At 48.8% G+C, this 22,727-nt stretch overlaps 1 protein-coding gene across 4 annotated transcripts; it reads right to left on the bottom strand.

The window, feature by feature from the left end:
• Positions 1–2,025: 2,025 nt before the first annotated feature.
• On the bottom strand, positions 2,026–22,410 carry Urm1 (ubiquitin related modifier 1). 4 transcript variants are annotated; one of them, XR_007834562.1, is made up of 6 exons: positions 22,316–22,410; positions 17,261–17,331; positions 8,272–8,353; positions 6,540–6,588; positions 6,302–6,419; positions 5,194–6,179 (listed from the first exon to the last, which is right to left on the bottom strand). XR_007834562.1 is itself a non-coding variant. In XM_051185040.1 (5 exons), exons 1-5 carry the CDS (start codon positions 22,348–22,350, stop codon positions 6,111–6,113), a joined length of 306 nt encoding a protein of 101 aa, XP_051040997.1. In that variant the 5' UTR covers positions 22,351–22,410; the 3' UTR covers positions 5,194–6,110. The 4 variants fall into 4 exon arrangements, 2 of the variants coding, with proteins under 2 accessions (XP_051040996.1, XP_051040997.1); XR_007834561.1 differs by lacking the exons at positions 5,194–6,179; positions 6,302–6,419; positions 6,540–6,588 and adding exons at positions 2,026–2,345; positions 3,374–3,880; XM_051185040.1 differs by lacking the exon at positions 6,302–6,419.
• Positions 22,411–22,727: the final 317 nt, after the last annotated feature.

The following is a 22,727-nucleotide window of genomic DNA, read 5'->3' as shown; positions in this document are numbered from 1 at the left end:
TTCATAAAGGCTAGATGAGTAACCTGTATGTGTAGTTGCATGCACACACGTGTTGGTGGTGTGATCAAGCCTTCCTCATTGGAAGCAGGTGCCACACGTTTAGATTTTCCCATCACCACAGAGGCAAGTATAAAGAGACCTGTTGACACAAGTCATAACCATGGCTCAGTTCCCCTGTCCTAGAAGCCCATGGTAATGCTGCTTTTTTCATAAGTTTTCTCATGTCTTCTTGTTGGAATGACTCTCTGCCTTTTGTAATTCCGGAGAAATCTGCCAATCAGAGTGTTTCCCCTGGCTCTGCTCCTTTCACTGGGCTGGCTAGATAGAAACAGTTGGCTGTCAGTGTACTCACACAGTGCTCACTAACAGTGTCAGTGCAGACCCTGCTCTGATACTACCAGCTTTCACAGCACAGCAGCAGAAGCTTAAATGGCCTGGATCAGATTACTCAACTTCTCCTTCCCCTCCCCACTCCATCCCCAGCACATCTAAACAAGTAAATGGGCACTTGTCTGTCTATGGCCTTTCGGGATCCCGTGGCATTCAGGGTGAAATCTCAGATCCTCCCAATGTCCTACTAGGTTTGGCAGGATGGGCCTCAGATTCATCTCAAACTCCCTGAGCTCCAGACACCGGGCATCCCATCTCTAGTCGATACTCAGAAGAACTTGTAATGATATTTTCTGCCTGCTGGCTTTGGAGCTGCTGGAATCTCTGCCCCTGCAGTGTCCATCTCCAATTTACTTTCTCTGGTCTTCGTTCTCCATGATATGCCTCAGCTGTATACTGGCTTTGGGAATGCCTGTGCTTTGCTGTCCTGACTACCACAGGGCAGGCACTCCATAAATGTGCAATGACCAGAGGCAGGATTTACTGAGGTTAATAGTAAGAGTGAGGGCAGCTGCCTCAGGGCTGTGGAGAAGGTGGAAGAAGGGAAAAGCCCTTTTCTGCTCTCTATTCTTACGGAATTTCATGCCCAACCCACCCAGGCTGTGTTCACACCAGACTGTATGGATTATAATTTAAGCAGTGTCTCCTAGAAGCCACTGCTCTGAGGACATTTTTTTGTTTGTTTTTTATTTTCCGAGACAGAGTTTCTCTGTATTGCTTTGTGGCCTGTCCTGGAACTCAGACCAGGCTGGCCTCGAACTTAGAGATTTACCTGGCTCTGCCTCCCCAGTGCTGGGATTAAAGGCATGCACCACCAATGCTGACAGCTCTGAGGATACTCAGAGTCTGTCCTCTGCATCTGCTAAGTAAGGAAAGACTAGGAAATAGTTTGTAATAGGTTGCACAATCTTAGGTTCTAACCCCGTTTCCATTCCCTCCCAGCTGGCTCCTCGTCACAGGTCTGCTGCTCTATCTGTAAAATGGGCCTGATGATATATATACCTACTTCCCAGGTTGTTGCCAGAAGCCAGCAAGATGTCACCTTTCTTAATCACCCACTCATTATCTGAGATGGAGTTTTGGTATATTACCCAGGTTGGTCTGGAACTCTTGGATTCAAGTGACTTTCCTACCTCAGTTTCCCTGAGTAGTAGACTACAGACACTTAGTTTTGGACACTGTCAGCATCAAGGGGAACATTCCCAGAGTTGAGATTTTTTTTATAAACCCATAAGTTATAGTTTGTTAACTTTTGTTAAGAAAAACTCCAGAAGTCTGTAGTTGATTTTTAAGTCACAGGACAGGCAAACAACCTACACACATTTAATGAGTGGTCGAGTGAAGGCACTGTAGGAGATTAGATCCAGAGCCACAAAGATCCACCGGACCCACTTCCTGTGCTATCGAGGACAATCAGACAACTTTACAATCACAGTGCAGCTGAGCACACGCCAGGCTGCCCACAGGGTGAGAAGAAGAGACTATTTCATGGTAAACGTGCTGAGTGTGCCATGGAGGAGTAGGATGTTCGAGGAATCCTAGGATGGATAGAAGGCAGGATGCATGAAGCTGCCACCACTCATTCCTCATTCCCCTCTGGGGTGTGACACTCACTAGGGAAGCCAGGCTGAGCCCTGGAATGAGAATCTGTGTGATATGTAGCCAGCAGACTGGACCTTTTCTGGATCAGACCTGCTCAGGTACATTAGAGCTCCTGAACCTCTGGATGGGTGGGCCATCCGAAGGAAGACACAGGAGACAAACATTAACAGATTGTTCTCCCTTTCACACCCACCTTTTCCCCTCATCGCTGGTGTTGCTGCTAGGTGTTCAGGAACTTGAGAATCAAGTCCTTGTCCTTGTCCAGATTCCTGTTGGGGGTGTGGTCTCTGGAGACCTCATCCTCAGTGTGTTGGTTGGGACTACAGGCTTCCCTTATTCTTCAGATGAGCGTTCTAAGGGGGGAATGATAACCCTCTGACCTCCAGACTGTTACCCCTTCACATTCCAAAGAAAACCCTGGGAAGGAGCCTCAAGGATTGAGGACTCCAGAAACTACAGATAATACTTTATCTGGGGTCCTCTAGGCATTCTTGGGGAGCTCAGCCAAGCTCAGAGAGGACAGATTCAAGTCCAGAATCCAGTACCGAGATGTGGGTGCCTGGCCCTGGAGGGAGGGGGCCACCGGCAAAGGGGTCAGGCTGAGGGAGCAGGCGGGGCATCGAGAGTGGAGGGTGCTGAGTGGGGGTGGGAGGGCACAGGGTCCGGCCGGTGCAGGGGGGTGGTGGCCCCCAGGGAGGGGCATGCTATGTCTTTAAGAGCTGCCTGAGCGCAGGTTGCAGCTGCCTGGCCAGCCCGAGAGACAGCGGAGATTCATTACCCGTCGACACAATGACCATTGATGGCCCCGTGGCGTTATTCAAATCCAGTACCAATTGCAGCCGAGCCCCTTTCTCCGCGCCAGGCCCGTATTGTTGGAGCGGCCCACTAAAAGCCCGCCCCGGCCCCGAGCCGCCAGAGGCGCCCGCTCGGGTTCAGCCCTGCACCTCGCCAGCATGCTGGCTCCCGGTCCGGCTCCCTGGGCGCTGCAGGTGACCCGGCGGCACATTCCGGCGCTCCCCGCCGCCTGGGCTAGCGCCACCCGCGACTCAGCCACAAGGAAGCAGAGAGCGCCCGAGCTGGTGCGTTCGTGGGGCCGGGCGGGGGAGGGGGCCCGTTAAGTCCAGCACCCTAGACCCCGGGCTCAGAGACGCCACCAGTCTCGGGCCCCAGTTTTCTGGATTCCCGGAGAAACCAGTCTGGGGGCGGGGAGAGGGGAGTCAGGGTTCCCTGGGCCTGACAGGGTATTTCTCCAAGCTGGGTGGCCCATAAACACAACACAGGTTACTCTAGGGACTTTTGGCCACGATGGAAGGAAACACGCTGGGGGCGATGGGGATGCCCGCGCAGGGCCGGCATCTGCATGCCCGCTCATCCACCTTACCGCCGATGGGCTGCGACTGATGAGCTTCTGCAAGGTATTCCGACGCGCAGCTCCCGAGATCTGCTGTGCGCTTTTAAGGAGCCAGGCAGAACCCCACAGGAGACGGGGGCCCTGAACTCAGGGGCTTCGCCACTGATTGTCCAAACGCAATTCTTGTACGAGTCTGCGGCCAACCGAGAATTGTGGCTGGACATCTGTGGTTGAGCTCCGGGCTCAACAGAAACCGGGTCCCTGCTGGGGTTAGGAGACTCCGGGCAGCGGCTGGCAGGTCCCAGCACAGGCACAGTGGCCCCAAACTGGCACGCAAAGAAGGGACACTAGCTAGTTCTTGCGACCAGAGCCGCCATCCTCATCCTCGCCTGCTTCCTTCGTCTCCTCCTCTGTGGGTGACCCGTGTCGGCTGGCAGCATCCTCCAGTTGATCGCATCGGCTTTCCATTTTCCAATTTCAGCCGTGAAGAAGCTGGCACACAACGGCGGGACCCAAATGTGGTTCGTGCAGTCAGTCCTTGGCCGCAGCCGCAGTTAGTCGGGGGGTGAAAACACATGCCTGCAGAATTCGTTTGCTAACTCGTTTTGAATTTGTTCCAGCCTGTCCCCTAACCAGTACTCCCAAACACCACCACCACCACCACCAACAACAACAACAACAAAAATCCCAAATCAACCCGTATATCCCAAACCAACCAACCAACCAACCCCTCCCACAAGCTCCTCTGGACCGACTGATGGGCTGAGCCTCCCACCGCTGCCAGAAACCGACAAGCTGGGGAATGATGCGCTCCAGCCGGGCAACCGCCTCGGCTTTGGAAATAAGAACTTGGACAAACGAATCCTTTTCATTAAAGAAAAATCTTCGAAGGTAGTGGGACTTGTTTATTTCCTCAAAAGCAATGGGCCTTGACTCGCATGGGAGTGGGGCTGTCGGGCGCTGACGGGCTGAGTCTCTTGTCTCTGACCCCTTTCTGCCAGAAACTGAAATGACCTGAATGGACTATGGTGAATGGGTCCAGCCAATTTGGCACTCCGGATGGGGAAAGCTGCTTTCCTCAACACATCCTTCTAAATGCTCAGCAGTAACTGGGGTGCCATAGCAGATGGGAAATCCCCTAACCCCCTCAGCTGCAGAAGGCATCCTAGACCAGTAGCTGAAGCCCAGGAGGTACTGCAGGAAGGGAGTGTGAACTAGGCTGATCCTCTAAAAATGACAAGCTGTGAGAATGATGACAAGACCTAACATCAGCACAGCCTCAACAGCACTTGGAGCCAACGCTGGCCTTGATCTGCTCCCAGACAGTCCCTACCAGTAACCCCAACATGGCTGCTCCCACCCACACAAGCCCAAGGGTCTGCCCTGTGGCAGTGCCTGGGAACAGCTCATTAACCAGGGGCAATGTGCTCTCTACTCCCCAACACTGGCCTACAACATTAGGCACTCTCGTGTATGTAGGTAAGAAATTCTGCCTTACTGACATTTCATGAAAAGCAATACTTTCGGTCAGATGAAGCTTTTTTCCTCCAAGTCATGGGGCTCAGCAGTCTTACTCAGGCCACCCCTCTTGTGGGTTCTGGGGCTGCTGACTGCAGTTGGCAGAACAAAGCCTAGATTTAGACTGGGTTGGTGAGAATGGCTGAGGATCTAGACTGATTGCTGTGTGTCTCTGTACACTCTCTTCTCCAGATGGCCCTACTGAAACACCCTCTTTGGAACAGTTCATGTGTTAGCTTTTCAGGTGAAGGCCCTTGGCTCAGAACAGAGACCAGAGATTTTTAGGGATACAGGGTACCTCCAGTTTCTAAGGATGAAGCTTCAAGCAAGGCTAGTAAACAATCTAGTCTTTTTATTTGCCCAAGGTCAGCTGTCGTAGGCACAATGTCCTCAGATTTTCAGAAGGGATGGAGGGGCACAGCTCTCTATCTACCAGGTGCTGCACACCCAAACCCTGCCTGTCTCAGGAAGCTGGGAGTTACACTCACTGAGGCCCTGCCCACTGTCTAAGGTTAGGCTACTTACTTCCATTCTCTACCCTCAGCAGAGGGAGTTGTAGGCAGCCTGGAGAGTGTCTCAGGAGCCCATCTGGTGGCCTATGTAAGGGGGGGGGGGAAGGCCAGCCAGGGTCAAGGGCTGGGGATGGGGGGCAGAAGGAGGGGTGTGGCTAGGAGAGCAGCTGCTGGGTGGAGGGGAGGGAGGGGAGCACTGAATAGGGGACCCCAGCTGGGGATCCATAATGACATCAGTAGGGGCCAAGCAGAGTCCTCAATGTCCAGATGGGGAAACTGAGGCGGAGGCCCCTCTAATCTTTGGCAAGAGAGGAGCTTCTCATCAGTTACTCCAGTTCATCCATCTTGCCCATGAAGATGTCTCAGGAAATGGAGTGCTTTCCAGGCAGTTAGTTACTTAGTGCTTAGATATACCAAGACACAAGGAGTGGCAAGCAGCTGGGTCACCTGGGCATAGAGCTCCCTCCACTCCTGACATATCACAGGAGCACCCTCCCCCACCTCAACTGCTAGAAGGAATGCTGGGCTCAGGCATCTGCTCTCCTTCCCTGCTCATGTGCCTTGCCCAGAAAGGCTCATTTTTAGCACCTGGCCTCTTTTCTCTGCCTAGAGGGAGCTCAGGGATACAGCAGAGAAAGAGGCAGCCAAGGGGGACTGAGGACCTAGAAGTAGTGTCCAAGAGGAGGTGTGGTTGTCCTGTGCTCCCCTTGCAAAGGTGCTTGGGCTCACAAGAGCCCTTAGCCGCCGTGCAGTGTGGAGATGAAGAGGATGCTGTCCTGGTCTTGCAGCTGGTAGTCCAGCTCCCCCTGGGGCAGGAAAGAGGAATAAGGACCATCAGAAGAACATGGTCCGGGTAATTGCCAGGCATTGGGATAGGGAAGAGAGAAAGGTAAAGGTAACTGTTTTGGGGATCAAAGAAAAATCTCACCAGAAAAATGGAGATTCTACACATGGACTTTCAAATCTCCAGGATGGGTGAGCTCCCTGCCTCCCTCCCCAGCAGACATTCAATTCCTCCTCATTTGAGATGAAAGACAGGAATAGCCCTGGGGTGGGGGTGGAGGGTTATGAATGAGACAGATTTCCCAGCTCGGACCTGATCAGAGAGGCCCAGGGTTTCCCACTGAAGGCAGGAGCTGGGGAAGAGTGTTATTGGAGGTACTGACCAGCAGTTCCCAGTCGGCATCATTAATCAGCACCAGAATTCCTGGCCGCCTGTGGGAAAGAGGGTAGTGAAGGGCAGGAAATGGAAGGCAGCAGGCTTAGAGCCTGTGGATTGCAGGAGTATGGGGGAAACTTTCCTCCCCATTTCCCAACAAGCAGACACCAGTCTGCATGGTCAGGAAACCAGGTCAGACAATCACAATTTTGAGGGTATCTTAAAGAAAATGGGCAAGGGTCAGCATCGCCTAACACCTAGACTTCAGGGAAGGCATTTTACTTTTCTTCATGTGAAAACAGAGCCAATTACAAGGTCTGGCCCAAAAGGACTGTTGAGGAATATAACAAAATGGTGTGCAGGGCTTGCTTGCCACTATGTCTCAGCAACCAGCAAGAGGAACCTGCTTTTCCTAGTGTCTAATCTTACTCTCCTAGGCTCTGGAAAGTAAGGGTTTTGGCTTCTAGGACTCCAGGATGCCTATTTTAGAGGAGGCAAGCTCAGCTCTTTTGGGCCAAAGAACACTACCAGTGGCATAGGCACCTAAATGTTTGAGAGTCAGTCCTGGTTCCTACTGGCAATGGTCCAGGGAACACTGATGTCCATGCAGGTGGCTTCCAGGACTGCTGTGCCAGAAACTGGAGATTGGAGAGTAGTCCTAGCCCACAGGGTAACCCATTCTTGAAGACAGAAGAAAGTCTCCCAATTTCATGGCCTGCCTCTTTTGCACAGGAAACCATCCTTGTTTAAAAGTGGATGGCTTGGCAGGAGAAGCCTGGGTTTTTGCTAGCAGGCTGGAACAGCAGGGAGCTATGTGTATTTGTGATGCCTCACACTGCACCTACTGACCACACAAAGAAAGAAAATGGAGTATTTCGAGTGTTATTTATTTAATTTTTAATTATCTGTGTGTGTGTGTGTGTGTATTCGAGTGCAGGTACAGCAGCGTCAGAGCTGAAGACAGAGTGACAGGCAGTTGTGAGCTACCTGATGTGGGGTGCTGGGAATCAAACTTGGTCCTCTGGAAGAGTAGTACTTGCTTTCAATCTCTGATCCATCTCTCCAGACTGTCTTGCTATGCAGTTTAGACTGCCCTCAAACTTGTGGCCATCCTCCCTCCTCAGCCTCTTTTTTTTTTTTTTTTTTTTTTAGACAAATCTTACTATGTAGCCCTGGCTATCCTAGAACCCTCTATGTAGACCAGACTGGCCTAAAACTTATAGAGATTCACCTGCTTCTGACTAAGAGCTGGAATTACAGGTGTGCACCACACCCAGTTAAAATGGAGTGTTTAGGTTCTTAGTCACACTGGCCGACCTTGAGGGTTTAACCAGGCACAACACAAGTGGCAGCAGCTACCACCAGACAGCATTGATAAAAAATGCTTCTATCATTGAGGAAAGGCCTATGGGACAACTGTCCTAGGTCAGGACCAGTAAGACCTTGGGCAGTATGGCTTTCTTAGTATTTTCTGTACAGAGGATATCTGAGGTCAGGAGAAGCAAAGTAACTCACCTAAGTTGCTGCATTCCTAATTTTTGGGAAAATTTACCAGGCTCCTTTCATGTGAGCTTTAAAGAACCTCAAGCAGAAGAAAACTAGAAACAGACTAGAGCATGGCTTTTTCCTTACAGCAGTTTGAGAAAATAGAGGGCTAGAGGACTCAAGAGCATAAGATGTAGGTTTAGACAGCCTTCCCTCTCTCTGCCTTGCTCAGGAGACAGGGGCAGGGAACTCACACACTCTCTCCCTGGATGAACAGCTCTGGCCGCTCTTTTAGCAAGTTCTTCTTGATCCAGACAAGGAGGTTCCGGATGTCCCCTAGAGAGGGAGGCACAGAACAAAAACCAAGGTCAAACCCAACTCATTCCCAGGCCCCAAAGCCTTGCCTGAAAGGAGAAAGTGAACGCTGGGGCTCACAGGGCCCAGAAACTTGTTTAGGAGAGGCCAAAGGCTGTCCGAAGGGACTTCAGAGAAAGTGGTCATTGCACAGCTGAAGGCACAGTGGGAGGAACTACAAAGAACTCAAGGACAGGGCCTGGAGAGATGGCTTAGTGGTGAAGGGGAGGTACTGCTTTTTCAGAGGATCCAAGTTCAGTTCCCAGCGCTCACACTGGGTGGGTGGCTCATGGTCACCTATGCCTCCAGTTACCAGGGATCCAATACCCTCTTCTAAGTTCTGCATGCACTTACCCTGACATGCATATGCCCACACATATGTATACATAATTTAAAAGGATTTAAAAAAAAAACTCAGAGACAGAGCGGGGCTGATGTTCCCTCAGCAAGTCTGCTTGGAGGGCATCAAAGAGCCGCTGCCATCTTTATCTCTCTTGCCAGTCCAGCGAGGGAGGCCTCAGCTTTGCTCACAGGCAGGGTCTGCATATATTTCCCTTTGTGAGGGGAGAAAAACAATTGCTGAGCCGATAACATCAGTTAATTTCCTCTAGCAGAGGGAGAGAAGGCTCCTCACCAGGCAGACACTGACAAATCACTGCTCACTACCCCCACTTTTGCAGTGCCCCAGGGGTGGGGAGGGGTGGGGGATGGCCACCTTGCCAAAGCAAGAGGTTCTGGGCTGCAAAGACCTGTCTTGCTCTGTGGAACACCCAGAGCTGCCTCCCTGGGACAGGCTCTGGGCTGGCTACCAGTCTCTTTTTACAGCGTGTGGAGGAAGTGGTCTCCAGGATTACCAGCCTTTCTTAGGAGCAGGGGACCAGCCCACAGCAAACTGAGACTGGTCTGCATCTATAAAGGCCATGGTACCAAGGACTTCCACCACTCTTCACTCAGATTGTTTTTGAGGCTCCTCTCCTGAAGGGTCAGCTCTCACAGGTGACTTGAGAACAAAGGTCCTAGAGAAACAACTAGCATTTAGGAAGCCATAGAGGGCTTGTCCTGAGTCAGTGTTGTAGAATTGAGCTCCTCATTGTAGTGCACATCAAACCTAGCCTTGGGGAGGGAGGGCCTAGAGGAGGGGAGGCCCAGTGTAGATAAACCAGTCCTTTCTTTGTTGGACACAAACATCCCACAGGGCAACAAACAGTGTTCATGGACCAAAACTGCCATCTCCCAATTGAAGATTCTTTTTGTTATTGTTTTTGGAGTCAGGGTTTCTCTGTGTAGGCTGCTGTCCTGGAACTAGCTCTGTAGATCAGGCTGGCTTCAAACTCACAGACATCCGCCTGCCTCTGTCTCCTGAGCGCTGGGATTAAAGGTGTGTGCCAGCATAGCCTGGCTAAAATTCCTTTTTAACTAAGCAAATATGTAGTCCCCAAGGAGAGGAAGAAGGGTGCTGCCTCCCTCAAGATAAACTTGGACTCTAAGTGGACTCTTCCCCAAGGCTCAGTTGCAGAGGCTTCCCTTTGGCCCTGAATCCCATTGGCCTCCATTTTGACACTGTCTGGTGGGGCGCCAGCCCATTCATCTTGTGGCTGTTCGATAGAACTACTGGAGTCTGACACATCCATCAGCCAGGCATCAGCCAGCCTCAGCAGCCAGCGCTGTGCTTGTTGTGTTTGAACACTAAGAACTGGGAAGAGGTTGGCTCAGTGACCACAGGCTATATGTGATAATCCTGGCTTGCTGGTACAGAATTGGGATTCTTCTGGGGAATAGCCCTGGCTCCCTCCAAAGAGGGTGTTTCTGCTCTACTCTAGGTAGCTTGGGAATAAAGGAGGGATAGTGGTCATGTTGGGGTCACCCACGTGATGACACTGTCATGGACTCCCAGAGAGGTCGCTGGGGGATGAATCTGCTGCCCAGTGCTGCCTCATTTATCATGATGCTCCTATTTGCTGAGGTCACTCCCTCCTCTTCTGCCTGCTCCCCACTCCAGGCCCGCCTACATTTTTGATAGCTTGTTACCATGGTGAGGCTGCTGCATCACAGCAGCCAGTATTGTCCCTGTGCCTGGATTTGGGGGTGGGGAGAGGTGGAACTCATGGCTCCCTTCTCAGGCTGCAAGGGCCACTCAGCCTGGCCTGAAATGCACCCCCGGGGACAACTTGCTTGGCTTGCTGAGGCCCAGACAATATGCAAATAGGTTCCAAGCCAGATGGTCGGCTTCCAAAGGCACCCAGGGGAGGAGGAAGGGTTAAGCAGAGTCAGGGACTGGTAGCTTGGGGTGGCTCTGGGATAGATGGCGGGTAAGAACCTTACTTTTACCTTCCCACTCACTATTTTCCTTCCTTCCATCCCACTCCTCCTGAGCATGTTCTCCCTCCTGCAACCGCCATTCACAAGATAAACATTTATTGAGCAACTACCCTGTGCCATGCATTAGGGTGATGGTGGCCAGCAAAATGGATATGGAACCTTCCTTGTGAGAGGGCAGCAGAGGCGGCAGACATTACTTAATTAGCTGTGGTACGTGCTAACTCCTTTGGGACCAGAAAAAGCCTTTCCAAGAGTGTTAACACTGAAGCTTAGGCCTGAAGGATGAATGGGCTTGGGTGGGGGAAGCACTCTGGACAGAAGGAAACACATATGGGAGGAGCTGAGGCACCATACAACAGGCAGGTTCAAGGCAGCAAAATGAAGGCAGAAAGAACAGCATTAGAGCACCGGGAAAGGCCTGCTCCAAATGAGGTTGCTCCTTCCCAAACCCTAGTGGTACTGATAAAGTGTGTGTGTCTCCTGGTCCCAGTCTCCAAGCTTCTCTGTCCTGCCACATAACATGGCACTAGTATTGCCATTCCCCGAGTGGAGTCTTGAGTTGCTCTCACAGCTCTACCCTAAGATGCCAATGGAACACATGAAGAAAGCGGAGAAGGTGACGGTCATAATTGTTTACCTGAGACAAGAGTCTCATTAGCCAGGCTAGCCTTAAACTTGCTATGTAGCTGAGAAATCCCAAGCCTGGAGCTTCCATCTCTTAAATCCTGGGATAACAGGTGTGCATACCATGTCTGCCAGTTTTAGTTTTAAGTTGGACTCCATTCCTTCCTAGTGATATAACCTCAGGAAAGGAATTCTCAGAGCCTCAGCTTTCTAAAAATAAATAAATAAACAAACAAACAAACAAATAAATAAATAAATAAATGGTGGGTGGGCAGGTGAATCCCAGTGAATTTGAGGCCAGCGTGGTCTACAAAGTGAGTTCCAGGATAGCCAGGACTGTTACACAGAGAAACCCTGTCTTGAAAACTAAAAAGAAAAAACAGGGGAGGGGGGGGAAGAGGTGAGACTGCGTTGTTACTGGGCTGGAGAGAAGGCTCAGTAGTTAAGAGTACTTGCTACTCTTCCAAAGAAAGAGTTCCCAGCACCATGTTGGGTAGCTCACAACCACCTTCGATTCAGCTCCAGGGATCTGATACCCACTTCTGGTCTCCTCTGGCAGGTACACACACTCACACACACACTCACACACACACACAACTAAATTTTAAAAATTTTGAACAAAGAATACAGATCTGGAGAGATGGTTAAAAGATAGCTGCTCTTGCAGAGGACCAGGGTCTGACTCTAATCACCCATATGGCATTTCAAAATCATCTACAACCAGGCAGCGGTGGTGCACACCTTTAATCCCAGCATTTGGGAGGCAGAGGCAGGCGGATCTCTGTGAGATCAAGGCCAGCCTGTTCTATAGAGCCAGTTCCAGGACAGGCAGAGCTGTTACAAAAAACAAAAAAATCATCTACAACTTCAGTCCTTGGGCATCTGATGACCTTTTTTTTTATCTCCATGGGTACCAAGCATGCACATGGTGCATAGATTTATATTTAGGCAAAGCACATAAAAATTGAAAAAAAAAAACTTTTTTGAAAAAAGAATGTATTGTTATAAGGATCAAATAAGACACTCTTAGAGTTGTGCCTAGACTATCAATTATTCCTGAATCCAGGGAAAGAAGCTATCTCCTCTGGACTCTCAAATACGTTGGCTTTCTACATGCTTTGCCTTCACCCAAAACCCTAGCCTTAGAGAGAGGTGTACCACAAATCAGGTAGTTCTTGGGCTTTCTGTGGGATATGGTATGTGCTCATTGGAAGCCAGATGGAAGCAACAGAAATAGGAGAGGGTATAGCAGGGAGGCGGGAGGCGGTAGTGTACACAATTAGTCCCAGCACTTGGGAGGCAGGGGCAGGCAGATCTCTTTAAGTTAGGTAAAGGCCAGCCTTGTCTACAGAGCGAGTTCCATGACAGTCAGAGCTATGCAGAGAAACCTTGTCTCGAAAACAAAACAAAACAAAACAAAAAAATAAGGGGGCTGCAGAGATGGCTCAGAGGTTAAGAGCATTGGCTGCTCTTCCAGAAGTCCTGAGTTCAATTCCCAGCAACCATATGGTGGCTCACAACCCTCTATAATGAGATCTGGTGCTCTCTTCTGATGTGCAGGCTGACAAACAAGCAGAAGACTATATACATAATTGATAATTTAAGAAGGAAGGAAGGAAGGAAGGAAGGAAGGAAGGAAGGAAGGAAGGAAGGAAGGAAGGAAGGAAGAGTTTGGGGTCCACATATTGGTTTTCTTTTCCAGGTTGCCCAGGCTGGCCTGAGTTCCTGCCTCAACAATACTCTTGTTTCAACGTCCCAAGTTGTTGAGGGCCATCACTCCCACCATCTTCCCCCCATTTTAGATGTTCAGATCTGTAATTTGGCAGAGATTGGTCCAGCTCCTGGTGCAAACTGTGTGGGAAGATTCACATTCCAAGGCTGTGCATGCCATACCCAGCCATGCACTCAGTGCTGGGGAAGAAGAGGGTACCCTAATGCAAAGTTCCAGTGCAAGACGCCTTGGACCTCGCTGGCCCATCACGAAACAGAAGAAACTGCTTTGGGGTGGGCAGTTAAAGATCAAATAGAGAGGCTTGCATTGAAGGCTAGACAGCCTCAGACAAGTCACTTTACCTCAATGTATTGGTATCATTTACCCTGACAAATGTGGAAAATAATCCACACTCCAAAGGGTTGCTGTGAGGATTAAGGCAAAATGCTAACAGCAGGACATCGGCATTAAACACACAGGGAACACTCAACAGATGGGCGCGCTAAGCTGTGGACTCAAGTCTTGATTCCGAATCCCTGACCTAAAGGTGGCAGTGGCATAGAACCTTGGTGTGCCCATCTTAAGAGTAAAAGCATGAAACCTCTCACTAGGCTAGTAATCCCAGCACTTGGGAGGTTGAACGTTTATAGGTCAGCCTGGGTTCCATGAGCACCTACCTCAAAAAGACTTACTGGGGATCACAAAAGTGAAGGAATATACTCAAACTACATTATATACTTGACATGAAAATGTTTTGTGGGAAAATATGGTCTTGGGTAACCTTGTAAGATAAAATAAGAAAGAAAAAGGAACCTCCACCCAGAACCCCTTGCCCTAGTAGGTCTTCCTTGCTTAGGAGATACTGACAACCTACATTAACAGGGTTCCTTAGAGCAGGTGTTCTCAACCTGTGGGTCGTGGCCCCTTTGGGGGACGGCATATCAGATATCCACATTACAATACACAACAGTAGCAAATTAGTTATGAAGTAGCAATGGAATAACTGTACTAAAGGATCACAGTGTTAGGAAGGTTGAGAACCCACTGCCTTTGAGCATTAATACCAGCCCCTCAGAGCTGTAGAGATAGCCCTGGCTGCCACAGAGCCTCATTCAGCCTCAGGAGACAAGGGCTGCTCCCTTTGAACCGCTCTCTCCCATGTAGAAGTGTGTCTTCTGCCATTCCTGTCCCTGGGCCTGTTAGAGCATTAGGCCCATGCCCAAAAATGTGTTTTCTCACCTCCATCTAGGCCCCTAAATGTTGCCCGTAAGTTAAACTGTCCCTTCCCTACCAAGTCTACCAGCTCGGGCTCCAAGGCAGGGCTCTTCTGGGATTCCCACTCCAGGCCTGAGCTAAAGGGAGAAGAAAGAACTGGCATGGGTGGAATGAAAGAGAAGAGGGGTGGAGGGAACCTCAGAGGCTCCATTTACAAGTGAATGGGAGGAAGAATGGAGCAGTTTGTGGGCTAAACTGGCCTCAGAAGGAGGTTTACAGATGTGTGAGGGGACGCTCCTCATTGTTTAATTAAGCAGAAAGTGGATCTTTTCAAAAGCAATTTTGCACAGGGACTGGGAGGGGAGGGGAGAGGAGGGAGGTAGGAAAGGGATCAGCAAACAGGCCTGGAGAGCAGAGAAAGGAACAGCTGGCCCCAGAGAGGCTGTGAAATGCATGCTAAGCAGTTTAAAGCGCCCAGGAACTGCTGCTCAGCTCCTGCCCTCCCTTGCCAGCTACCTTTTAACTTGACTTGAGCAGGAGTTGGGCATGCCTGTGATGGTCAGCAGAGGAAAAGGGGCAGCTTGGGCTACATAGAGTGGAAATAGCAGCTCTCTCTTGGGTCAGTCACAAGCAGGAACCAGAACAAAGAAGGCATCAATGCTAACATCAAGAAGAATAAAATAATTACCACTCAAGGGACACTTGCTGAGTATTTAGTGAGTTTGGGGATGGGATTGTGAAAATGTGTATATTTTTGTGTCAAGTAAAATTTAAGAGGAAATAAATCCTTGGGTTCATTTCCCAGCACCCACGTGATGACTCACAGCTGTAACTCCAGTTCCAGGGGACCCAACACTTTCACCCAGACATATATGCAGGCATCTCACACACACACACTTTAAAAAAAAAAAAAAGAGGAAATAAGCTGTAACTTGTGCTATTTTATTTTGCACACACACTCTTATGTATCCCAGGGCAAGCCTCAAACTCTTTATAACTTTGAACGTCTGGTCACACTGGTCTATCTTCTGAGTGCTGACATTACAGGGTCACACCACCACACCCAGTTTAAGGCCTGGTTTATTCAGTGCTGAGAATGGATCAAAGGACTTTTATGCATGCAAGGCAAATAGTTGTCAACTAAGTTACATCTTCAATACAAAATGTTTTTTTTGTTTTGTTTTATTTTTTTGTTTTTGAGACAGGGTTTCTCTGTGTAACAGCCCTAGCTGTCCTGGAACTAGCTTTATAGACTAGGCTGGACTCGACCTCACAAAGATCCACCTCCCTCTGCCTGCAAGTGCTGGGATTAAAGACGTGTGCCACCAACGCCTGGCCAAACTGGCATTTTAATAAACATTTTTGTTGTTGTTGTTGTTTGAGACAGTTGTTTGAGACAGGATCTCATGATGTAGCCCTGGATGCCCTTAAACTCACTGTAGATAAAGCTGGCCTTGAGCTCAGATGTCTAGCTGCCTCTGCCTCCTGAGTGCTGGGATTAAAAGTGAGCACCACTATGCCCTGCCTGGGATTTAAAGTGTGTGCTATTACTGTTTAGTGCAATTCCCTCCCCCTTTTATTACATGTATTTTTTTTAATGTATGTGTACACACGTGTGCCACTGTATACATATGGAGATCAGAGAACAACCTGAGGGAGTCAGTTCTCTCCTACTATGTGGGTCTGGAGCTCAAACTGAGTTATCAGGATTGGTGGCTAACATCTTTATTTGCTGAGCCCTCTTTTAAATTTTTTTGAGACAGGGTCTCTCTCTGGCTGTCCTAGAGCCTGTTGAATAGACAGGTTGGCCTTAATTTCAGAGATCCTCCTGCCTCTGTCACTGAGTGCTAGGATAAAAGGTGTGTGCTACCATGCCTAGAATGTTTTTTGTTTTTTGGGGTTTTTTTTAGAAATTTATTTTCATTTATTTATGTATTTATTTATTTATTATGCATACAGTGTTCTGTCTGCATGTATCCCTGCTGGCCAGAAGAGGGCACCAGATCTCATTACAGATGGTTGTGAGCCACCATGTGGTTGCTGGGAATTGAACTCAGGACCTTGGGAAAAGCAGCCAGTGCTCTTAACCTCTGAGCCATCTCTCCAGCCCGGGCCATTTATATGAACAGTGTTTTTATTTATTTATTCTTTTTCCTTTTTTGTTTCTTTGTTTGTTTGTTTTTATTTTTTGAGACAGTCTCTGTAGCTTTGGAGGATGTCCTAGGGATGACTCCCTTTGTAGACCAGGCTGGCTTCAAACTCACAGAGACCCTCCTGCTTCTGCCTCCTGAGTGCTAGGACTAAAGGCATGCACCACCACTGCCCAACTCATTTTGTTTTCTTAAGACAAGGTTTCAAGCTGGGCAGTGGTGGCACCCACCTTTAATCCCAGCGCTTGGGAGGCAGGGGCAGGTCGATCTCTGTGAGTTCAAGGCCAGTCTGGTCTACAGAGAGAGTTCCAGGACAGCCAGGGCTACACAGAGAAATACTATCTCGGGCCCCCTACCTCAATTAAAAATAAGACAAGGTCTCATTGTATAGTCCAGGTTAGCCTGGAACTCTCTATGTGGAACAGGTTAGCCTCAAACTCAGAGATCCACCTGGCCTTCCTACTTTTGCTTCCCCAAATGATAGCATTTAAGGTGTACACTACCACATCTGACTTGTATGAGTGTTTTACCTGCATATGTGTCAGTCTGTGCACCTCATGTGAGCCTGGTGCCCAGAGATGAGAAGCGAGTCTTCAATCCCCTGAGACTGGAGTTATAGATGATGCTGGGAACTAAACCTGGGCTCTCTGCAAGAGCATCCAGTGCTCCTAACAGATGAGCCACTGCTCCAGCCATTCCCCATGTAAAGACCAACCTCCCACCCCTTCTTGCAGAGCTGGCCAGGAGGGGAAAACATCCTCTCCAGTTTCTTGTTTTGCTTGGCCAGGACAATCCTGACTTTTTCCACTTAACCACAGACCTACCCATGCCCAGTGGCCCCAGAGAGCAGTCAGGAAATCCAATACTCACAGGGTCCCTCTTGCCCAGGCAAGGTGACTTGATGTTTTTTTACTCCATCGAACAGGAGCTCAGCACCACCTCTGCAAAGGAAGGCCAGAAAAAGACAGCTGGGTAAGTTACTGCTAACAGAACTGAGTTGAGTTTACTACCTGGGGACAGGGCTGGAGGTGAAAGATACAGACATCAGGGTTCAGAACAGCCTAGTTACTAGGGACTGCCTCTCAAAATGACTTTCTGCTGTCCCAAAGAAGACGGAAACCATTTTCAGTATTAGGGGAGGACCCAAGCCTACAGCCTCCTTTACTTTGCTTTCTGGAGGGCTAGTTGGGTACACAGCATAACACAGGCTTCAAAGCTGCCAGCTCCAAGAAGGAAATCAGGCTCAACCTCTGCTTGCCAGTCAGCCTCTGGCCATGTAGCCACCTTTTTTCATGCCTTGATCTTATTTTAAAAACCACCAATCTGCCCTTTCTGGGGTGCCCTGGAGACCCTGTGCATTTCCTGCCAAGTAAGGGTGGAAATAACCCTCTTCCTGCTCACTTCTATGCACTACTGCAATGGAGGCAGAGAGAGCTCACTGGGCTTAGCACTGACTAAGCATAACTGTTCACATCGCCTTGATGTTATAGATGTCCCTCATCCCATTTCATCTTCTGGGCATCCCAACAAAAGAGGGAGGAGGCAGACATTGTTAATTCCATCTGACATAGTAGACTGAAGCCCAGGGAAGTTAAGTAACCCCAGAGCTCTTTCAGAAAGCTCCCCAAGGGCAAAATTCAGTTCATTTCTGTGCCTTAGCACCTGGCTAAGGGATGGTCAAGACAACAGAGATGCTAAAAGCCAAGTTCAGAAACCAGGACTTCTGGTGTGGGCGGTAGATCTTTCAGTACTCTACACTATTTCTTCTCCTGGTTTCCTGATTCCCATCTCAGACTTCATGTGGGTCTGAACTAAGAAGGCCCTAACAGAATTTTGATGGGATGTGATGTTTCCCACCCCACCACCCTTTCCCAATCTCAGGGAACAGAGATGTCCTGAGGCAGCCCACTAGGAGGTAAAGGCAAGGCAAACACTGTCATGGGGGAAACATGGGAGACTGTCATCTAAACAAGGTCACGCTTTGTTGATGCAGAAATGTGGAGGGGGAGCAAGGGCCCATCTGTGGCTGTGCGCAGGGCCATTTCAGCTGCAAGCCCACACAGAACCTCCATTTATCTCCTTCCAAGAGCCTCATTTTCTGATGGGTAGGGGTTGGCACATGCAGCAGCTGGGCTGGGGGAGGGTGATAGGCAAGGGGTTCAGGATTTCAGGGTCAGAGAAGTAGGGTGGGAACTGGAGGCAAATAATCAAGAGTGGCCAAACCTGGTAGTGCCAGGCTCTGAGGCCAAGCCCCTGTTTTTCCTCTTTCAAACAGATGAAGAAAGAACCAATGAAGCTTTGAGTGGCCCATCACTGCTGGGTTGGCTAGGCCTGGGGGAGGGGAGTAGTTACTCTGTCAGCATGTCTGGAGTGAGAGAAGGCACACACCTAACCTCAGGACTGACTCAGGCAAGCTGTCTGGGCCCCAAAGACCTAAGGCCAGATCCTCTTCTGTTTTCTAGGATTTGCCTGTCATTCAATCTTAACTAAGATAACTCCATCTTCTCTCAATACCCCAATTCTCAATGCATGTGTCTGTTAGTATCAGTGACAGGTCTACATTTCAGTCACTTTTTCTAGTTGCTTTAAAATATATACCTATTTGGGCTGGAGAGATGACTCAGAGGTTAGGAGCACTGGTTGCTCTTCCAGAGGACCTGAGTTCAATTCCCAGCAACCATTTGGTGGCTCACAACCATCTGTAATGAGATCTGGTACCCACTTCTGGCCTGCAGGCACACATACAGACAGAACATTGTACATAATAAATAAATCTTTAAAAAAGAAAAAAAATAAAAGCTAGGCATAATATCACATGCCTATGATTCTAGCACTTGGAAAGTAGAAGCAGAAGAACAAGAATTAAAAGTCAACTTCAGCCTCATACTGAGTTTAAGGACAGCAGCTTGTGTCACAAGAGACCCTACTTCAACAACCAACTAACCAACAACAAAAAATTTACCCATTCACAGTTTTCATCTACTGTATAAAATACAAATAGACTCTAAATGAAATAAAGCCTGGCATACAGCAGGAATTTTAAGTTATTTGCCATATCAATGAACATGACTATTTCTCTTCTCTAATCTCAATAGTATATCTAGACTTTCCAACACCTCCCCAAACTCATGGAAAGGAATCAAATCTAGGTCATTACAGCCTGGAAAGGAGGTACTCCAAACATACCTTCCAATTCTGTGTGTACTGAAAAATGCTCTGTTAAGGCTGGGAAGTATAGTTCAGTGGGTAGAATGTCTGCATTGCATGCAGGAAGAAGCCTTGTGTTCCATCTCTAGCATTTCATAAACTGATCATGATATACATGCCTGTAATCCCAGCCCACGGGAGATGGAGGTAGGACCAGAAGTTCTACGACTTCCTCCGCTACCTACTGAATTGAGATATAGGCCATCTAGAATACCATGTCTCAAAACAAACAAAATAGCCAGATGGTGGTGGCACTCGGGAGGCAGAGAACTCTGTGAGTTCGAGGCCAGCCCGGTCTGCAAGAGCTAGTTCCAGGACAGCTTCCAAAGCCACGGAGAAACCCTGTCTCAAATAAACAAATAAACAAACAAACAAACAAACAAACAAACAAAAAAATCCACCTCTATTAACAACAATTCATAAGGCATGCCAAAAGGTGATAGAATTGGTCCTAACAAGAAAAAGATGAGACAGGCATGGTGGCACACACCTTTAGTCTCAGCACTCAGGAGGCAGAGGCAGGTGGATCTCTGTAAGTTCAAAGCCAGCCTGGTCTACAGAGTGAGTTCCAGGACAGCCAGGGCTGTTAAACAGAAAAACAGTCTTGAAAACACCACCACAAAAAAGATTGGATACTTTTCAAAGGAAATAACAGAGCTGGTGGCACTAAGGACCATGTCTACCAGGGTTTACAGGCAACAGTTTCTAGATTTCTAGGACACGTGAGGAGAGAATAATAGGCATGTCTCAGTGAGTCAGACATGATGAAAACCTCATCATCATAGTAAAAGGTAAAGCAGCACAGCTGTCAAGTGACATAGTTAACTAAAGTCAGAGGTTGAAAACACGTAAGATGATAGACAGAGTTGCACATGCATGCAATCTCAGCACTCAGGAAGAAGGAGGATCAAGAGCTCAAAGTCAGCCTCAGCTGTACAGAAAGTCTGAGGTCAGCCTGAGCTATATCATGAGCTCTTGTCTCCCAATAAAACCAAATTTGGAGGACAGAGGAAAGGTTTGTGGGCTTGGCATGTTATTTTATTTTTACAGAAGGTCTCTCACTATGCAACCTAGCCTGACCTCAAAATTAAAGAGATCCAACTGCCCCAGCTTCCAAGTGTTAGGATGATAGGCACAAGCTGCAATTCTGATGGGTCACTTATGTTGGGGGTGGGGGTGGAAAAGAAGGTTGTCCTGTCCTGCTGGAGCTCAATATTGCTCTTAGCAGCAAGGAAAGCTGAAGCTAAGAAGGAAGCAACCATGTAGCTTCATAAACTCTGGAGGGCAAGGGTTTTACTTAGTTTATGACTTCCTCGCTGTTGCCAGTACAGTATCTGGCAGACAGTATTCATCTCTGATGAATAAATGCCATGTCTGACTCACTGAGACAGAAAGGCAAGCTGGCAATGGGCAAACATTAACAGTGTGACCCTGTTGCTTCTTCCTTTTCAGTTCTGCTAAATCTGATCAAGGCAGCAGGATGCTTTTTCTCCTCCCCAGGCTGGGAGGTGGGAGGGTAGGGTGTTAGCTGAGCTAAGGGTCAGAGAGGAAAAACAGTCAGGAGGCCAGACCAATGTAGTTCTAATTGAATCCAAGCAGCCAGACAATATCATCAATTAAACTGCACTTAACATTCATGAGACTAACCCCTTCCGAAGGACAGAAAAACTGAACACTGTAGGGAATAGACAGAGTGCTATTTATCTTTGTATCCTTGGTATCTGGCTCACTGCCTGGCACATGGTAGGCACTCAATAAATGACTGGTGAATGAACTACCCAGTAAAGGGAAACATAAAAGAATGGAGGGGGTATCCAATGGGGAAAAAGGCACATTTGGAAAGAACTTTACATTTCTACCCTAGAGTTTCCCCTTCACTTCGACCTTAGCTTGCACACACACACACACACACACACACACACACACACACACACACACTAGCTTTCAGCTTTTCCATATGATTCTAGACACAACCACCCATCTCTAGAGGCCTCAATTCTTTGTTCTCAGCTCCGAAGGATGTCTTCTGTAGATTTTGAGGCCATGACAGACCTTTTGTGTGCTGGGAGAACAAACTAAGGATCTGAGAAGACTTTCAATTTTCTTTGTGTTCCTTCAAGTAACAATGTGCATCCCAACTGGGACTTTTCATCTTGTGCACACTATATGCCAATGTTGGAGACTCCCTCCGTGGTTGTTACCTGGGCTCCAGATCTACAGAAGGCATTCATCAAACTACTCTGAAAGAGATTCGAGCCCGATTAAAACTCTCCGGTTTGGGAAGGAAAGAAAGGAGTGCTGTCTTAGCCACACCTTCATCCAAGAAGAAACTAGGGGGAAACTGTCGCCCGAAGACAGAATGAAGGATTATTTAACAGGGAGACTCATATTCCCCTTAGGAGCCCAAATACCAGACAAGGCGGGTCAGGCTCGTAATGACACTGGTCAAACACGCTGGTAGATGACCTGACACTATCAACGCCTCCGAGTCCCATACGTTAAGGACCAAGGAGGGACTGTCAGCGCACCTTCCTGCCCATGTGTGCGCCTCTATTCTCGGACTTACGGCCTCGTCGTCCAGGGAGACCGCGCCTGTCAGAGGCGAGGCGAGTGGCCCGGCTCACGGAGGGCGTCAGTAACCTCAGCAGGTCGAGTGAGATCCGAGTTCCAGGCCCTACAGCTTTATTTCATTCCCACGACGCCCCAGTTCTCACTCACCCGAACTCCACCTCCACACACAAGGGCGCCGCCATGTTGAGGAAACCAAGCTAGCAAAACACGCCCTTCAACTTCCGGGGCGCCCGCTTATTTCCGGTCGCAGCCAGGCATCGTAGCGGAAGGGGCGGTACTTAGAGATAAGGTGCTCCTCAGCTACTGGACAAAGGCGTGCATTGTGGGCTGGGGAACTGATTGCCTATGTTTTTTTTTTTGAAGACCTAGTTTCCGAAGAGCCTGGGCTGGAAGTAAGCGACTGAGGAAAGACAGCTAAAAGGAAGAAGTTTATCCTAGTCCGATGACACTATTGTGAGCCACGTACTGTTGATCTTTCTTTGGTTACAAATATGTTTTCAAGCCAGGAGTGATGGCGCACGCCTTTAATCCCAGCACTCAGAAAGGCAGAGAAGGCGGA

Source organism: Phodopus roborovskii, unplaced genomic scaffold (assembly GCF_943737965.1).
Source record: "Phodopus roborovskii unplaced genomic scaffold, PHOROB, whole genome shotgun sequence".
In the NCBI taxonomy this organism is placed as follows: domain Eukaryota; kingdom Metazoa; phylum Chordata; class Mammalia; order Rodentia; family Cricetidae; genus Phodopus; species Phodopus roborovskii.
The sequence above is the reverse complement of the archived record's forward strand: the minus strand, read 5'-3'. Positions and strand labels throughout refer to the sequence as shown.